Consider the following 19,001-nt stretch of genomic DNA (forward strand, 5'->3'; position numbering starts at 1 on the left):
AAGCCACTAAACAGTCACAAAGAAAATTCCCTGCACTGCATCTGTTGCTCATTTCACACTGTCGCTATGCACACACACTGGGGCCTCGGCAAAGAGTACGATCCCATGATAATGAGCTAATTATAGGTACAACATTCCTACTTCCATATCTAAATGCTTGTCTCTAATAGGAAACATTTCAAATTATTGAGAGGCAGAGAGAGAAAGAGACGGATAATTGATGCAAGCAATTACAAGTTCTGTGTTGGAGCAAATTGGCCAGCATATCTGGACATGTAGGGGGACTGCGACCTCATTTACATCAGAGTGTCAGGAAATAATTGGAGAATGTACTGAGGAGGTGGGATGGGCATAGTGTAATGCAGACCAGCTCCGGTCACATTACATAAGCAGTTCACTTGGACAGCGGGATTCAGTTCAGACAAGATGCTTACGGAAAAGACTGTACTCAGGAGGTCAAGGACAAAACATTATGTGCAGTCTTGGCATGCTCCAGCAAATTTAATCATAATAGTGATTTTTACTACAACAAATATACTTTGTGACATTAATCCGCTTCCAAAAGCTGTAATTTGAGGATTTGAAATGGTTTCACCACATGCACACAGGATTCCGAATAGGCTGTCATGTTTTCATCGGAAAGCCAGTAATAACTGAGTTCAGTTTTACTAGCCATAAGAGAGACTCGGGCTGTGTTTGGGCTGAAACCGCTTCAAAAGCTCGGGAAGACGATGTGCTCGACTTTTAACAATATCACTTCCAGATGTTTCATTACAAAACAACTTTCAAAGACCTCACCGCAAGAAAACCTTCTCGTGTGAGAGGAGCCAGGACACAAGAGTATGGATTTCAGGAACCCGCAATTTTCACATTTTCATTTCAGTTGGAAAAACAGCATGCAAAACTGTCTGGAGTGACACCAATGGAGTGCTAGAATTAATGATATGGTTACAACCCGTGCAACCAAGCCAACACACACATCATTACCCTGTGTTACAGCAGGATATTCCACACCATAGACTATATAAAGGTGTTGTCCAAAGCATTAGATAGCATTGCATGTGTTTCGATTTGACAGAGGCAGAATTCACTCAGTAGTACAGGGTTCAACAGGAAGCTAAAAAATCGCCACTGAAATATGGGGGTGCATTCATTATAGTCTGCCTCTCGTGCCTCTCATCAGGCTGGCTAACACTGACTGACGGGCTCTGACCCAGTACTCCGGAGCTTCTCTCTATTGCCCCCGCCTCTCATCAAGAGCCTTGGGTGGAAAAAAAGGAGTAACATGCTGTTTACTCGCAATCCCAGGCCCGTAATTGCCAATTTATTTGATAGGCAGCCGGGTAATGATGGCATTTCACCCCTTGCCGCAGAGACTAAACGGGAGTGATTCATCCCAAGCTCCCTGCCCTCCCTGATCCAGCAGACTCCCTCTGCTCAGGACTGCTGCCTGCCTGAATGCCTGCCACCCAGACTGAAGGGGTGTGGTGCGGTGGGGGACGCGGGGGGTGGCTGCCATGTCGGCTTCAAACGAACCCAAAAGGGAGCCCCGGCGCTTCAGAGCAAATGCGGCTAAGCCTGCCAATTTAGCTGGGGTTTGGGGTTGAGGCAAACACAGCCGAGCTGATGTGCCATTTGTAGGCCTTAATGAGCTGGCAGGATGGAGTGAGGAGGGAAGGCGAGCGGGGAGAAAGGAGGCTGCCAGGCCTGACCTCCTCTGGCCTCTATCTCCCTGCCAGCCAGTGCCAGGTCGGCAAACTCAGTTCATCTGCTTCATCGGAGCGTAGTCGCTCCGTGGAGGGGAAGGGAGTGCTACAGCAAATACCATTAGCGAACTGTTGGTCTAATGAACAGTTTGGGTCAAAGCTGGCTCCTGTCTCACACTGCTCCCTGATACTAACGAGTGACTTAGATGGTTTTCTCTTTGTTTTCGCACTGTGAGGGAGCGTCTCTTTGCAGCTGAACCACATGAGCAGTCCAGTTGCGCTGTGCAGTGTTAAAACCAAAATAGTTTTAACATTTCAGTAGAGCAAGCACACGCCGACTGCCATAGCAGAGAAAATGCTGGAGGCTTTCATAAATCACCTGGAAATACATCCAGCTTCTTGTGTAACAATAATAGTTTACAATATTTAACTGTATTTCTATGATCAGGAAAATAAACAAAACTCAAAATCAGTGCCAAGTCAAACAGCTTTTTTTGTCTTCGCCTCCTTCTTTCAGCCTGGGGAACAGAGCTCTGCCACAAAAGCTACGACTTGCACCTCTTGTGATGTGTGAAGTGGGTTTTTACAGCATGGCTGGAGGGGACTTGTTCAGAAACCTGTGGGGACCGGAGATGAAGCCTCACGCGGTGTGACCATCTGAAGTGACACGGGGGTCTAAAAGTCTGTCTTCATGCTGCCCAGCTTTCAGCAGCTCTTTCTGAAGACATGCTCAGTCTCCTGTGGGGTGTCTTGACCAGACGAAGCAAGGGGGAACCGGGGGCTGACGTTCCCTTCTATCCTCCTGAGTGTACTGAGTGGCTGAAATGCCAGCTCAGGTGGAAGTGATTATAGAGAGGGCGAGAGATGCTTCCTGAGAACAAGTCTGGAGTGGGGGGAAAGTAGCATGTTTTCTTTTTCTTTTCTTTTTTTTCTAAATAATTTTCTTGGGGCTTTTATGTCTTGATTTGGAGAGTGACAGCTGAAGACAGACAGGAAACTGGGGGCGAGAGTGGGGACCAGGTGAGCTACAGGCGCGCCTGGAAAGCAGAACGTTTCTGCTTGAGATATTCGGAAAATGAATTATGGATATAATTTGGGATTTAAGACAATGTTCCAACACAATTACTCTGACTAAACACATTGGCTGTTGCTGTGAACTATATTCATTTCAGGCGGCTGATTTCATACCTGATATTCAAACCGAACACGCCGGATGTGAAGCGACAGTGACAGTCTCTGTATGCACGCTGAAGTGGCTGAGTAATAAGGTCAAACCAGAATATGATGCAACGGTTTCATTGGTGTGTAATGAGTCGAAGTGCAAATCATCAAAGAAATGTAATGTGAATGGTTCATGTTCTATTTCAATGGATTCTTGGTCTTCCTTTAGGATAACAACTTAGATCAAGCTTGATGTAGAAACCTCTTTTATCTAGAGGCAAGCAGCATCAAAGATAGTTGTGCCAACCTCGTTAGGGCAATCAATATAATTTAATATGTAGTTATAATATGCATTATTTTACAAAGCATGTGAAAGCCGAGCAGAATAACAAAGGCCCTCCGCTTAATGTGACCATGGGAATCAGATTTACTCATACATTAAGCATGAACCGTTTTAAAGTATATTAATAATCCATAGGTTAAGTGTTTTCAGACCTCCATTGTTTAAGACAAATCTGCTTTGGTATAGCACGGCACAGTCACCACAGTGAAGTCTGACAGAAATCAGCGAGTATCATTTCAATTTCTGTTGTCAACATCAAATTACTTATTTCATTTCATGCCCAGTCAAGCATCGTAAAGCTACACGCAGAATCAGTTTTGCTTCAGTTGCTCGGCCATGTCTTTCTCAAAGACTAGCTCGCCTCCCATCTGACAGCTTTAATTATGGCTGGATATCTGATCGTTTCGCTGTAGATTCTCCACACAAATCAAAGAGCAGGGGTTGGTGTCTGGCAGCAAGGTCCCTCGAGCCTGCTCGCTTTACATCTTTGGAATATGTCACAGGGCGCAGGGACACAGTCACTCTTTCTTCTGTCAGTTAATGCTTGCCTTCAGCTCCTCCGCAAGAACGAGGACCTGGGTAAGTAGTGTCTTTTTTTGTATCAGTCATAAAGAACCTCTGGGAGAGTGAGTCTGTCCACGTCCGTGTGTGTGTGTGTGTGTGTGTGTGTGTGTGTGTGTGTGATGTAAATAGTGCTCTCCCCGTGAAGAACTTCAAGAGCACACTTAGGACAATTTAAGATTCACCACAAAGTGCTCCGCAGAAGCAGAATTTTATTGTTTCAACACCAAAAGAAATCCTGACAAAATGGATAATATAACATTCATAACTTACCTTTTGTCTGTGTGGCATACCATAAGTTTGAGGTCACACACATAATGACTCTTGAATTATGAAAATGAAATAGAATTTCTAATATTTGTGCTGAAAGAATGTGCACTGACTCATAACATTTACCTAACTCTCTATAAAATATATCTTGGTTTTAGGAATGATGAATGTAAACTTGGTAATCATCCTCAAAGCAATAAAATGTCATATTTGTGTCCACTGTAGAGCTTACTGTTACTAATTCTTGCTCTCTAACCATTATATATCACTGAGTTACTATGGTGCATATGATGCATGATGCTATTATGCATTTTTTAAACTGGTCAGTGCTCACATTGTTCGATTATTAAAAGTAACCTGTGGAGTTTTTTACGTCGCACTATGGAACTTTTAGATGAGTGGATCCCTGTTTTGTTTGCACGCGTACAAGGATGCATTTGTATTGCTGTCACACTTTTCCACTGATCATAATGCGTAATATGCCGGCAAAGGTAGGAAAGAAGAATGCTGCATGCATGTAAGCAACGTAAAGAAAAAAATAACAAATATGTTCTGAGGAAGGAAATGCATTCAGTACATTTTGCGTTAACATTTAATGCAAATATAACTTTTGTTTGTCTACAAGAAAACTCCACAGGGAACCTTTAAGTACTGATCATATACAATTTGCCAAACAACTGTGACTTTAAGCAACGCACGTAAATAGGAAATCATCTGTGGAGAAGTTAGTTTTAATATATATATACATATTCCCTCAGACTTTTTGTCTTAATTACATTTCATTACAAAAATATGAACCAAAATTATTGTGTTAAGTGTTGAAATAAGCTCTGACAAAACCTCAAACTATCACTGAAGTAAGATTCTACTCACATCTGTCAGTCTGTCTCTGGAGCTGCTCCTGATGGAAGGTTTGGACTCCCCGCTCACACTCTCGCTGTCGCTGTCCTTACAGTTGTTCTGCCCCGGCTTCAGCTGCCAAACACAACACACAAGGAGAGCAAGGGTTAACAGCATGAAGAAAAACTGTTAACAGTGCAGTTTAGAGCTTTACATGGATAACGCTGGCTGGGGAACGCGTCCCACAGAAATCGGTTCATGAATATGTGAGAACTGGCAGGAGCTGCGGCGCTGTCTCTGTAAATCTGTCATGTTTCTGAGCCTATTCAGCAGCCATCACTCCGCTTGCCAATGATAGACACCATCTGATCTCGCAGTATGAGACTCCTCTCAGCCCACGAAATAGAGAACAGGGACAAAGACCCTTCCAGAACCTTCAAATGGAGCCACTATCCATTCCAAGCAGACACCACATGCCGAGGCAGCAGGAGCTCAGCAAGTGTCATCCTCTAGACACTCTGTTCGAGATGCAGCAAAATGACAAGAATAAAGAGGAAGGACGTGCCAATCCGCGAGCATCTGAGGCCCTTCAAAATCTGGAGAACAATAAAAGACTCTTGGGAGTGTGGAGTGAAGTGGAAGGAGGTGGGGTCCGTACTTCCCGTCCAAGTCTGCGATTGATGTCCTCTGGAGCTCCCATGCTGCTCCTTCCAGACCAGACAAACGCTGCAGGTTTCATTTCAAAAGCACATAAAACGATGGCTTTATGGAACAGCGTAGTAAGCAGCTGCTCTGCCACCTAATAGGAAAAGCAGAGCATGGCGCTGCACACACAAAGGACTTGGACCAGAAGATGATGGCCTTCTCTTTTCTCCTCCCTTTTCCTGCTCTGGAGGGACTGAACAGAGCTACAGTGTATGTTGTGTGTTATTTTACCCCTGCTTCAGTATTCTCTTTTCAGGTATCTGCCATCATTTAGTGCGATGAAAGGGCACAAGGTGGGGGAATACCAAATGAACCCTTGAGTTGAGCGGATAATTAAAATGAAAATGTTCCCTTTTCTGTAGCCATTAGCGGTGTGAAAGGAATCCTATTCCTAGGGAGGATTGCATGATGGGTGGAAGGCGGGTGGATTTGCCAGAGTGCCGAATGTGATAAGAGAGTTTGAGCACTGGGAATGCCTGATGGGCCTGTTTGACTCCGTGTGTGCACGTGTTTGAATATGTGGTGTGCACGTACATGCATGTAATGGGTGTCTATGTGGTTTGACAGTGCTGAGACAAGTCTGGGGGAGAGCACAGGCGCGTGGGCACGTGTACAGACGCATGCACGCCCAATGCCCTGCGCTGTGATAGCACTAATTACCTCCAACGCATTTTATTCCCACAAAAACCAGGGCACATTTTCTCTCTTTCTCTTGTAAATGCCAGTTTGTCTGAGGGGACTTTACATATTTTTAGAGAGAAAGGGGGAATAATATCTCATCCACCATGGTCCGTGAACTGATCCTTGAAGAAAGGGCGAGGGACACTGTTTACGCCCCAGTCTGCGGACTCCTTCATCAAAACATGTTGACCTATAATATTTATTAACCAGCCAGTGTCCCTGCTGACAACACCGGGCAGCTCATGCCAGCATACTCATGCATTTATGAATGTGCACACAGACAAAAGAAAGTACCCAGACCATACTGAGAGCTGCTGCTGACTCCGGCACCGCATTTCCAGCCCAAAAACCAGATTCATATACAGTACGCTTATGAAGAATATAATCAGGCAAGTGTGGAAGAGATATAGAGATTTGTATTTTATTAATCAACGTGGTATCAAACTGATTCTGCAGTAGCGAAACCACATAATCACACTGTCTGTATCCTGGCTTATCAGTGGGGAAAGTACTCCGTGAAATCAGAAATCTCGCACAAATTTAACTGTGTGTAATGTCTGAAGAACATGTCTAATAAAGACATTCCAATAAAGAGCGGCTCATCTTTCAGGGCTATTACATAGCTTGGGACCTGATTACACAGCTATTTGAAAACGTATCCCTCAGCTTGTTCCCTTTAATTTCCCCCTGAGCTCCCTTAAATTACTTCAGAGAATTGTGTTTTTTTTTTTTTTTTCCATCCGCTCTCCCCTTTCTGAGGTTCAGATGATGGATTCATTTCTTTTTAACGGCGTGATTAATGGACGTCTTTGGCAAATGGAGGGAATGCTGGTGGTCAGTGCCATCAAAAAGTGAAGTTGAATTTTTAATGACCTGCTGGGCGATGATAAATCTAAATGAGAAGCCCATGCGTGTGGGTGCGAGGGGGTCGTCTCTGTGACCTCTGCTATAACAACGCTGATCTGATCACTCCCAGTTATTACAGCGTGCGAGTCATCCTCTATATTTTTATAGCCTTTTAAACTTAGCTTTAGTTTTAGACCTCTCGTAATGAACACCAGCGTTCAGCAGCGATCTGAAGTGCACAGAAGAGACGCGTGTGCAGATGCCTCAGACTGGTGTGCTGTGCTTATGCAATAGCATAAAGACATTAATTAAGACGCAGGTTGAGGCATACAGATGCATTTATTTAATGACCTTACTGAATCTGCGCAGCCTGGGTAAGAACCGGCCCTGTAGGAAGATAACAAACAGATGGTTTTAATATTCCAGAGGCTAATTTCACAACAATTAAAGACACAGCGAGACATTAGCATCTAATGAAACATTTAAACTACTAGTAAGTGCATCTGCCATTAATTTCCGCACAGTGAGGTCTTGTTTTCCCGCAATCTGTTCTGTGTTAGGGGATAAAGTTTTTTTTTTTTTTCTTTCCCCTCTTCTCTCTTACCAGTCTGAATTTACTGAAGTAGAGAATCAACAACTGTTTTCAATCAGCAGTCAGCGTGATGCTTTGGAAAAGAGCAGCCCAAACCTCAGCATGAAACAGATCAGCCCGCAAGTATGAGAAATCATTTAACATTTCTTATAAATCATCCTTAAAAAAAACAAAAACAAACACTTGTACTTAAGTTACTAGCAACTATTCAAACTGTTACAGCCACACTTTATTTAAATAGTCCAGTGGTGACAAGTGAACATACCCTCAAACGATTATGTGTTAGAAATGTCTGATGTAACATAATTAGTGATGCTCATAACTGAGTGAAAAATACTTTAATAGTGTTATATTATCTGCAGAGACACAGCAAACACTTCAAGCACATCTACTTCTCACTTGAAGGCTGCAGTGTTACCGCTGTTACTCAGCAGAGCTGCTACGCACTCAATAAAAACTGAACAATTCCTCAGTGCAATCATGCAAAACCCTGATTCCCCCCCAAAAATTAGGACACTTCGTAAAACATAAATTTAGCCCAGTCTATGATTTCCAGACCACAGCACACTTTTCCACTTTTCACAGTTCATCTCATCCCATGAGCTCTAGTTGAGAGAAGTTGGCGGGGTTTTTGGATGTTGTTGATCAATGTCTTTTGCTTTGCATGGTCCTAATTTATACTGTGTTTACTGACAATGGTTTTCCGAAGTGTTCCCGACCCCATAGAGTAATATCTTTTATACAATAATGTTGGTTTTTAATGCAGATCGAAGGTCATGGACGATCAGTGTTAGTCTTCTGCCGTGCCCCTTACTTTCTTTGGATAGTTTAATGATATTGAGGATTGCAGGTGGTGAGATCTTTAAATTCTTTGCAACTGTGTCCTGCCTTGTCCTACTCTTGCTTGTGAACGACTGAGCTGTTCAAGGATGCCCCCTTTATACCCACTCATGATTCTATCACCTGTTACCAATTAACCTGCTTACCTGTGTGAACACTCCATGACTTTTCTTGCTCCTGTCCAGACTTTTTTTTGGACCGTCTTGCAGGCATCTGTTATGATCTGTTGTGTTCTCCCTTCCATTCGGTTTCTGCCTGTCATCGCTGTGTGTGTATCACTGGGCGTGGCCTCCACTTTCCCTCTCACCTGCCTGATCACCTCACCACCTGTTCGTCATCATATAATCAACCACTGCAGTACAAAAGACCCGGCTCTTGCTAGCTCTCATCTCTCTCCTCCTGTTATCCACCTGCCACGCTCAGTCCTGTCTCATCTTTGTTTCCGTTTTGGACCTTGCCACGCTGCCACCACCAGCCCTGCACTAGCAATTGGGTTCCCTCTCAACAAGATCTCCACCTGCTGTGCACATTGCACCTCTGTTTCTAATATACTGGGACTGTTGTTTGCACAGTACATTAGTTTGGACAATAAATATATTCATCAAGGCTGCATGAGCAAATTTTAAAGCATATATATATATTTTTTTTTTTCTGCCATAGGTCAGTCCTGTATATTTTGCATTACAGAAATATGCTTGGTCAAATAAGAATCCCACCCTGGTATGCGTGGATTTCCTGTTGTTGACCAAAGGTAGGTTTTTCTCAAAGAACTGACGCTATGTTCGCTCGTACACTCTCCAGTGTTGTTACATTTCAATTAGTACAGAGGAAAAGCTGAAGGACTTTTCTTTTTAACATGGCGAAGGTCAGACTGAAATAAACAAGTAGTCTTTATGCGTTAGCATACAGCAACATTATTGGAGCCGCCACATGAAATACCAAAGGCGCTGCTTAATGTCACGTATGCCAAACAAATTCTTATCCTGACGTGTCTAAGGAAGCACAAGATGCCTGTCCTTTCAATACAAAAAATGTCATTACAAGGACAAAGTCAATATTGAATGTTTTCATTTTAATATTGTCGCGAGTGGCACCAGAGGGGGTAATATTGATTCGCAGCATACAGTACATCCCCAGATTAGAGTGCAGAAGAGTTAAGAAATATCTCATTTAACACTGTTCCCTTCAAAAGTACACTAAAACAGCTATTACAACAGTGTCTTGAACATGTGGAGTCAATTATTTTCTCACTTACAGAAAAGTGCTCACCGTTGCCATAGTGGAATTTTACAAGTGCACTGACCTATTCTCAAGGGCTGCACTACAGACTCAATGCAATCAAGCACAAAAGTAGGCCTGCTAACATTTCTAACCACAAAGGCCTTTTTAAAACAGAGCCATACACAACCCCCCCAACGCCCCCCCATCCCTCATCCCACAGAAAGAAGGAGAGAGAGCGAGAAAAAAAAAAACGACATCGAGAGAACTGGGCTCAGTTTTCTGTACTGGCCTCAGTGGAATAGCCATCAGCTCCTGGTTTCCCTTAGTTACGCACAACAGCAGCTGCGGAGCTCGGCGGTAATAAAACCTGGAACAATTTAACGGCTTTTATTGTTCTTCTGCGGCTTTCAGAACAGCTAACCTGTCCTCTCAGGATCTGGCAGAGAGAATCCCACTAGGGCAGCAATGAAAGAGGATCTCATTTACCTAAAAGCGCTTATAAATTTTTAATTTGCTTTAACAAGTAAATTAACAAGTCCCTCATTTGGGAAGTTTTATGGCTGCTTGCCACTGAGGGAGGACCATGAAAGTTTTATAGATAATCCACTACCTAGGCTGTGTTGCTGATAATAAATTGTCTACTTCCTGCGGCACTGTCAAATCCCCTTGGTTTCCACTCACTACACTTTGAATATCTGCTTTATGCTATCTTCACAGGTCTATATACCAGGGCTATTAAAGTGCTGGGGAGCTTCACGACTCAGCAGTTAAAATGAACAACTTGAAGAATTTCTGTCGACTTTATACAGGCGCTCTCGTACAGCCTTAGGAGATGCCATTGCCAAACATTAGACCACATTAAGCATCACTAATTATGTCCCTACCAGCCTGTACATCACATCAGTCTCACAGTGAGACCATCTAGTAAAAGCACCTTGGGCTGGTCGACGGCAGCATTTGGAAACTGCTGTGCCTGTTTAACTCACAGCCGGCTACATCTGACGAGGCTGTTATGTAAAAAGAGGTTTGTCGGGGGCGACAACGGGGGCCCTACGTCATCTCCCTGACAGTGGCTGTGTGGGGGCGAGCCCACCAGTATGGCCTGGCTCTGACCCTGTGCTCGGCTCTGAGGCCCAGCTGCTTTAACTTCCACAGACAGGAGCCCCGCCTGGTCCTCTCGTCACCCACAGCCCCCTCTGCTACCCTCGCTCACAGCTTGTCACTGAGCATCAGTGCTTGGCTTCCATTGCCCCAGATTTGTTTATGGTTAACTCTGTGTGTGGCAAGCGAGTCAGAGACATGGAGTGTGAAAATAACCCGTACTGCCTCGTTCTAGCTCCGAAGATGGAGCATGGATGTCATGTGTTCTTTCATCACTGTGACTAAATGACTTATTAAAAATACTTGCTATGTTTATCCTGCAGCCTAGTGTTTGCCTCTGGTTAGGATGTCACTCACAGTCAGGCAGTGCAGCAGTTTTTTTATTAGCACCTGGGTATGTAACCATGGAGAAGCTCCATTTCCTTTCAATCCTCTAGCATCATTGAGCGGCAGTGATCTTTGGCGACCTTGTCAGGCATCATTTTTCTAGCGGGGGAGAGATCAGTGAGGCCGAATGCACCCACTCTGACCAATCTCAGGCCACAGAGGAGGCTTTTCTAGCCTCTGTGCTGGAATGTGAAGCCAAAGCAAAGATATGGAGCCACTAAGGACTAGTCACAGCAGCCGCAGGGTGAGAGCATCCTGAGAGGAGGAGGAGGAGGAGTGGGAAATGGAGGCTCGAGGGGGGGGGGTAAACGTGGTTGAGAGCACTGTCTTGATCTCATCAGTCATCCTAAGGACTCCATTTCCTCCACCGCGGGCTGGAGGCTACTAGAGCTTGTGGCTGCATTTATATATTGCCATAAATCTCTGATCTATGACGACATTACAGACAAATCAATATGCTTTTAACATCCATCCTCTGCCCTGCGTCGCAATCACCCTTCTCTCCTCTCACCAAATGGTCATATAATGCTGTAGTCTGGTGGATTGAGTTATGGGGACAATTCCCAGATTTAATAATGAACTGAGCAGGTGGAGGAAAAGTGTGTGGTGGGGTGGGAGATAATATAAGAGCAGCGGGAGACCTCTAGTCTCTCAGATCATATCTGAACATCTTGTTATAGTAGCCCAGCGTGGCAGTAAAATAACCTTCCTGCCCACTTTACGCACCTCCAATTCCATGAGCCCTAACATTCCCCAAGTACAGCAGACAGAAAGCAGACCAGCACTACACAGTTACTAGATTCCTTCTCAGACTGCATTGGGACCCTGCAGAGGGTGGGTGGGGGGTGTCAAGAAGAAGACCCTTCTAGCTGCCCGGCTGAACGCTGATCACCACATAACTAGCCATCAAAAAAATCTGCGTGCAATTAATTACACGATTCCCCAGCTCTTCAATCTGTGCTACCGAGTCGTTACTTCAGTACTGGCTTTCGGGGACCCATCCAACTAAAGCCACAGCCAATGTGCCAAATCACAGCTCCCCGAGCTGGGCAGCCTCAATAAAGAGCGGTATGGAAAAAAGACAGCCGAGAAAAAGACCTCTCCTATCGGCTTGCAGGGGCTATCATTTCTCTCTTTTATTGCCATTTATTTTCCTCCAGGAATTCACTGCCAGTATATTGGCAGGCCTTCCAGTAGATGGAGGCAATGAAATTTAGCGCAGACACTTAACACTGGGTCAAGCCTTGTGTGCGGCTCATGTGCGGTGGTAATATGATAGACAAACGCTTCTAGTTTAGGGAAAGACTTTTTTATGTTACAGGAATAGCAGCAGAGTGCTCGCCCTGACACACGTTGTGGCTGCAAAGAAGAAAAAAAAACCCAGAAGCCTTTCAAGGAGGAGGAAGAAGATACAAACGTTTGTAAAATGGTCGAACGCTGGAGCCCCTGCTGTGACTATTTAAGAGACAACCTAAATAGGTCAAAACTCTGTCATCGTGCCAAACCCCGAGGCACGGAACAACTAGTAGCTGGAAGGTAGTGCAGTAAATAAAGCTATAGGAAACATATAAGATAACTGAGATGAATTAAAAGACATTCCACTGAAGCCCACTTAATAAACATGTAATTCATTGACTTACATCCACTTTGGAACACCCGTGACTGCGGTTGAATTTCACACACATTAGTGCCAATTAGCAAATAAGTCACTAACGCTAACTGTGTACTGCAAATTAACACTTAAAAAGGTTATATAAGCTAAAATCGTCTTTTCATTCCACTTATGTTAATGACCTTACCAGTGAATAGCATTACGAGCTCAGCTGCTCGCATATACCTTACCAGTGAATAGCATTACGAGCTCAGCTGCTCGCATATCTGCAGTTATTTCTCATCCAATTACGGTATCTAATAACCCAGTTAAGGTCATGGGGTCATAAGTCGGTCAGCGGGTGGATATTGCCATTAAGTGAACGGGCACCATGCTGCGGCTTGCGTGCCGGTGTAAACCAATAAGAATGATAGCGTCTCACCTTGCCTGCATTTGGCTCCATCTACACTGCTATTTCAGGGGATTAGAGGGGGCTGTAAATCTGATGGCAGGATATACATTTCCTATTTGGCTGCCCCGAGGTGTCTGCCTGAGGCCAACACTGTTATCACTAATCCCCGCTGTAAACGTCCTCATTTAGTCACCTTCCCGAAATTCACATCTGTCGTTATCAAGTCATAAAAACAAGACAGTGCTACGCTCCCACAGTATTAATAGCAGCCCGAGTTTGCCTGCTTCGTGAGGAGTATGTTAGAAAACATCTGCTCTGGCTGCCTTAACAGGCTGGTAATGGGAGACAGCAAAAAAGCCAAGGGCAACAGAAATACAGCCAAACAACATGATTGAAATTGAAATAATCAGGACTTCAGAGACAGGAAATAACTTGCATGTAATGCAACAACACACTGTACTTTTTTGATGATGATGATGGCGGCAGAATATTGTCCATTACCATTACAGTGGAACCACATTGATGGTGTACCTGACTCCCTATCATCTGACTGGTCATAAAGATGCGGCTGGAATGTGTCCATAATGGGCTGGTGATCTCACAGAAAGACATCTCTGCATTGTTGCAGTGCTTGTTGCCTACACGTGCTGCTGGAAATATTGTAATCATGAGTTGAGCACATGTGAAAAGACCAAACACATCTGCGAAGAACAGAGTGTTCTCTGAAAAACATGTGAAAACAACTGCTTGTTGTCTTGTGCTGCATCATTCGATATTCTCTGAATTTCAGATTCCATTTTGTAGCTGCAAGGTCAGAGGACGCTTGCACGCTGAAAGTGTTTCAGAGTCGGACAAAGAGTAAAAGAAATGTAACATACAATATTACAGATCATGCACCTGCATGCACCTGGCGTGACCAGAGGGAAGTTCAGTTATCTGTCCTCCCATATTGAGGAATCTAACCCTTATCTTAGCCAAGGTAATCACCTCTCATTATAAAGACAGAGAAACCTTATGAAGGAACTCATTAAAATAACGGTTATTTATGGCTGACCCTTGTAGCGAGTCACAGCTGCGAGATAAGAGAAGTTGTAAAGTGTAGCCACTTTTTTCAAAGGATAATATACAGATACATAAAATATACAATAGAGTTAGAAGTTTAGAGTAACGGATACATTTAATATTCCTGTATTGGTGTTTTCTGACACACCTGTTCTGCTAAAGAGAAGCTTTGGTAATTAAAAATCAGCTCATTTTCTGGCAAAAGTCTGCCGGATGACATGTTTCACTTTTGCCAGCTCTGGAACTGTTGTTCCAAACTAGACGTTGTACTTCTGAATTTTTACTGGCACGCCAGTTAAATCGAGAGACGGGCAGTGATGCAACACATTTGGTGAGTTAAGGTAAGAATATCAAGGCAGGCCACAGAACCCGACGGGTCATGAAATCTGGTGTAACATCGGCTCACGAAAGTGAGATCAAACCATCAAACTAGGCGGTGCTCATTAAATATGAATCGAGATTGTGTTACATTGCTAATTTCTAACCTCAAACACTTTCAGAAACATATTCCAGTGTGCTGTTTAGCTGTAATATAAGAGGGTTTGTGACCGGGTCACCGTTTTTTTTCTCCTGCTTGAAAATGCCTAAACCGAGCACCGCCACCGATCTCACAGTACGTCACACTCCAGCCGGTGTTTAGTGGTACGGTTTGACCCAGTTCTTTCTGGTTGTTGTAGGTTTTCTGCATTTTAAGCAAAAAGAAATACCACTCTCTGTTTTCCTGGTCATGTAGCCCAATTGCAAGAGTTATAAACAGTATTTATAAATGAGACTTTAAGCCAGCACATATAATTCTGTGTTCAGATTAAACTGTAGATATTACTTGGTTGATGCTATTTATATTGGTAAAAATGTTTGAAACAAAACGTTGCCAAATTCAAGGCATGCTGTTTGACGGGTAGTTATAATGGGCCCACCGGACATCAACAGATGTATTATCCACAAATTCTACATGTATATGACAAAAATGCTGAAGCAAACAGAAAATCGATAGTTTGATCGTTTTTATTTGTTTATATCTGGTTTAGTTTTAGCTTTCGATCTAAAGCATATGCTTTTTGGAAAAGAGTATTTTACCAAAAGAAATGAAAACCATGACAGAGATGGCTTTGTTTTTTCTGAGGTGGCAAGAACCCATTCTCCACCCAACACATTGTTGGACGGCTGGCTTTCTCAACGCCCCCCCCGTAGCCCACAAGCCCCAGTGCAACCACACTGCCTGCACCGTTGTTTGATCTTCCTTTGTACTTTAACGCACAGTCATTATTGCACAGTACTGCCATGAACACTCACTTTACTACGGAAGGGTCACTGGTGGTGGCAGCGGTGGAGAATTTCACCGACCATCTACCACGATCCACCGCGATGTGAAATGGTTGCATGGAGCTTGAATGCTTAAAACAGAAGCGACTGCATGAGAAAATACAACATACTAGGCGTGAAAAACTGTCAAGAACATTATGTACGTCTACGTTTGCAGCTGAAAACTCTTTCAGCAACACCACTTAAAAAAGTTGGAACAACTCTGGGAAGTAGTTCTTACTTGAAAAGCCTTTGTACTGCAGCAGTAGTAACTAGGGCACGGTACTTGTAGCAGTTCAATGAAAGATGGTTTTACACAAGATGGAACATTGTCAGCGTACTTTCTCTAAACTTGTCATGACTCCACCCATGGAAAATAAACAGTGATTTCTTTATCCAATGTCACAGCTTTATTGTGGAAATAAAAAAGAAGTCAAATGTGTTTTGGCGTTATGATTTAGGCCTACACAGCACTGAGAATAGCTACCTGCCACGCAGGACCTGACAGCATCCAGCAATGACTACATGCTGCTTGTAGAAATAGCTTCCCCACATGTGTGTAAGGCATATTACAACACACAGGGGACCTGTTACATTTCAGCCTAGTTCCACATCACTCGGCTTAAAGAGAGACTATTTAGGTGGTTTAGTGCTCTTATTTATGTTCAGAATTACAGTGAGATCAAAATCTTGTCAGTTTTTTCCTCCTTTGACAAGTAGTGTTTTCAGCAGCTATCAGCGATCTTGGCAGGGCAAAAGAATTACTCCATGACCTCTTTGCAAACCATGCCCTTACTCTGTTTGTGTTTTGGTCTGGGCTTCCTCTAGCGAGTAATGGACTTCCTTCAACTCATAAATCACACTTGTGCACCTCTTTTGATTTTTTTTTCTTCTTCCCTTTTTTCTTCGCCCCTCCCTCTCTCTCTCCCCTCAACCGTGTTTTGTTAAGTGTACCACATCTTTGTTCATGTGAAGCTATTTTCTGTCACAAAAGAAGCCAGACAATGCTGGCTCTCTTTCTCGTGTTCTTGGAAAGGCACTTTTACAGGCACGGAGGGCCGCAAATGTCAACCACAGGAAGGCAATTATGAGAGTAAAATTACTTCCTTACCGTTATCAATCCACTCTCTGGACCCAGGGAATGGTTAAAAGCCACCATGAAATAGGGCACAGTTAGAGTTTTCTCCTGGGTCCCAGCCAAGGCTGCTAACCTTGCTATTAAAGGCCCCGACAAGCTTTGTCAATGCAATCTGCTGAATGCCTTGAGTGACACGCGATCGATATTCTCCACTCTCCCGGGTCATCACCAGTGACAGAGGCCTAAGTAATAATACAGCACGAGCTGCCTCTCTAACTTGAATGCTTCCACTGCCACAATATTTCTTCTTTTCTTTCTTTTTTTTTATTGTTTCGGGGCTTGCGAGCCAAATTTTCCACGCTGATCGAAAGAGGAAGATATGGGTGGGAGGGAACGGGAGAGGGTGGAGGTGCGCTGGGTGGTGGGGCGATGAGCAATTGCCATGTGTCTGGATTGATGTTGGCGAGGGGAGTGAGTGTGGCCGGCTAGAGGGGTGGAGGGTGGGTTGGGTTGAGCACAGAGGGAGAGGGGGTGGGTGGGGGGGCTCTGATAAATCGAAAATGACTGGCTGCCGAGTTGTAATCTGCCAGCGTCGAGCCCCCTGTAGCAACAAGCCAAATGAAAAAGCACGCTGACAGGCCGGAGAGATGGAGGGCCTGCGGTAGATTGCGGGGAGGAGATGGCGCAAAGGGAGGAGGGAGAGAGGGAGAGAGGAGGGGGGAGGAGGAGAGGGAGGGTAAACAGGGCAGAGCAGGGAGGAATTGTAGGGGGGAGACGTTTACGTTTGTTTCAGTGCACGGAGGTGTCAGGGAGCGGTGAGAGAAAGGTAGTGTGCGGTGTGCAGGCAGTAAATAAAGCTCGTGGATGCTGATGTACACACACATACACACATACACAAACTATTACCAGCCGGAAAACATACGAGTCCCATTACAATTTCTAATAAGGTCTAATGTAAACATGAACAGTTGGCAGCGTTGTACCACCCATCAAGAGCTGTCAATTAGCTCTACATTGAAAATGTGTTCTATGTGTTCATATGACTGGGCGTGTGTGTAGGTGTGTGTATGCAGAGTGCATGTAAATCTCTTGTTGTATGTGCGTACTTTGCATTTTGCATAAATTCCATCTGAAAAAGGATGTGCACGCGCACGCATGCACGGCACATACGCACACAGCTGTCGTGTCCTTCACGAGCAGGTGAGTCAAGCTCCAACATCAAAATCCAACACAAGAGCTCCACCTACTGCAAGCGCCTCCTCTGTGCCCCCTTCCTCTGTTGTTCAGACAGCCCAGGCGTGCTGTGGGAAAACACCAGCAGGAGACGGCTGTCCATGTACAGCGCGCAGCTCATTTCTACCCATTCCATTAAATTCCAAAGTAACCTTTCTCAGTGAACATTAGTGTCAGACTGAGGAAAAGGCAATCCAGACAGGGCTAATAAGGCTGCAGCAGTCCGGGCCTTGTCTGGCTGCCTGATACAATGTCAGCTGCGATGAGAGCTAAGAGCTAAGCCCGCTCTCCCCTCCCAAGTATTAAGTGTGTAAGCCTGATGCCTGTTAAGCAGGGTCTTGCAGGAGCAGGGCCTGAGAGAAGGAGTCAGTCTGCCTCACTGTCTGCCTGCCTAATAGGCCTGCCGGCCTGAAAACACAACAGCACTCCCTTGCAAAAATGCAAGGTCAATTCTGCAGCAGTGGTGAGCCCAAGACAAGATGACCAGCATTGTAATTGGGAACTCAATAAAGCTCATGTGGAAAACAATGTAACATGATGCTGGCAGATCCCACCCACCAGGACCACAGAAAAACCCAGAGCAAACAATCTGTCTGCACAGCCATCCATAACCCTACACAGGGTTTATACATCTACATCAGATGAGCTGCATATATTTAGAAATCACTAGTGGCACAGCATGGAGCCTGATGAATTCACAAACAGCAGGAAATAGCGCCACTGTATTTTCAACAGAATTATCTGCAGCTTTTTGTCTGTTTATCCATTGCCGCCCCCCCCTCTCCGCCTCACCACAGCAGCAGACATGCCCAGTACGGCAAAAAAAGCGGGGCCTTGAATCTGTAAAGGCTGCATCCCTCCTCCCTCTGTTTCATTTGCAGACCCGTGGCTCACAGTCGGACTGTCGCAGAGGAAAGCCATCTCCCTCACAGCATGGCTGCTGTTTCAGGCCAACGCCGATCTGCTGCATGCACCCCGACTTCCCGCACTCCCACTGGGCTATTCAGGAAATCACGGCTGATACTGAGTCGTTTGTCTCCCTTTTGTGCTCACCCCTGGTTGCGTGGCG

At 44.6% G+C, this 19,001-nt stretch overlaps 1 protein-coding gene across 1 annotated transcript in view; it reads right to left on the minus strand.

The window, feature by feature from the left end:
• Positions 1 to 19,001, minus strand: part of auts2a (activator of transcription and developmental regulator AUTS2 a) — a 393,464-nt gene that overhangs the window by 152,215 nt on the left and 222,248 nt on the right. Inside the window, exon 6 of the mRNA XM_027273301.1 lies at positions 4,915 to 5,016. Coding sequence (XP_027129102.1) covers positions 4,915 to 5,016 — 102 coding nt within the window. The remainder of the gene's footprint in view (positions 1 to 4,914; positions 5,017 to 19,001) is intronic.

This window comes from Larimichthys crocea, chromosome XXII (assembly GCF_000972845.2).
Source record: "Larimichthys crocea isolate SSNF chromosome XXII, L_crocea_2.0, whole genome shotgun sequence".
NCBI classification, from domain to species: Eukaryota; Metazoa; Chordata; class Actinopteri; family Sciaenidae; genus Larimichthys; species Larimichthys crocea.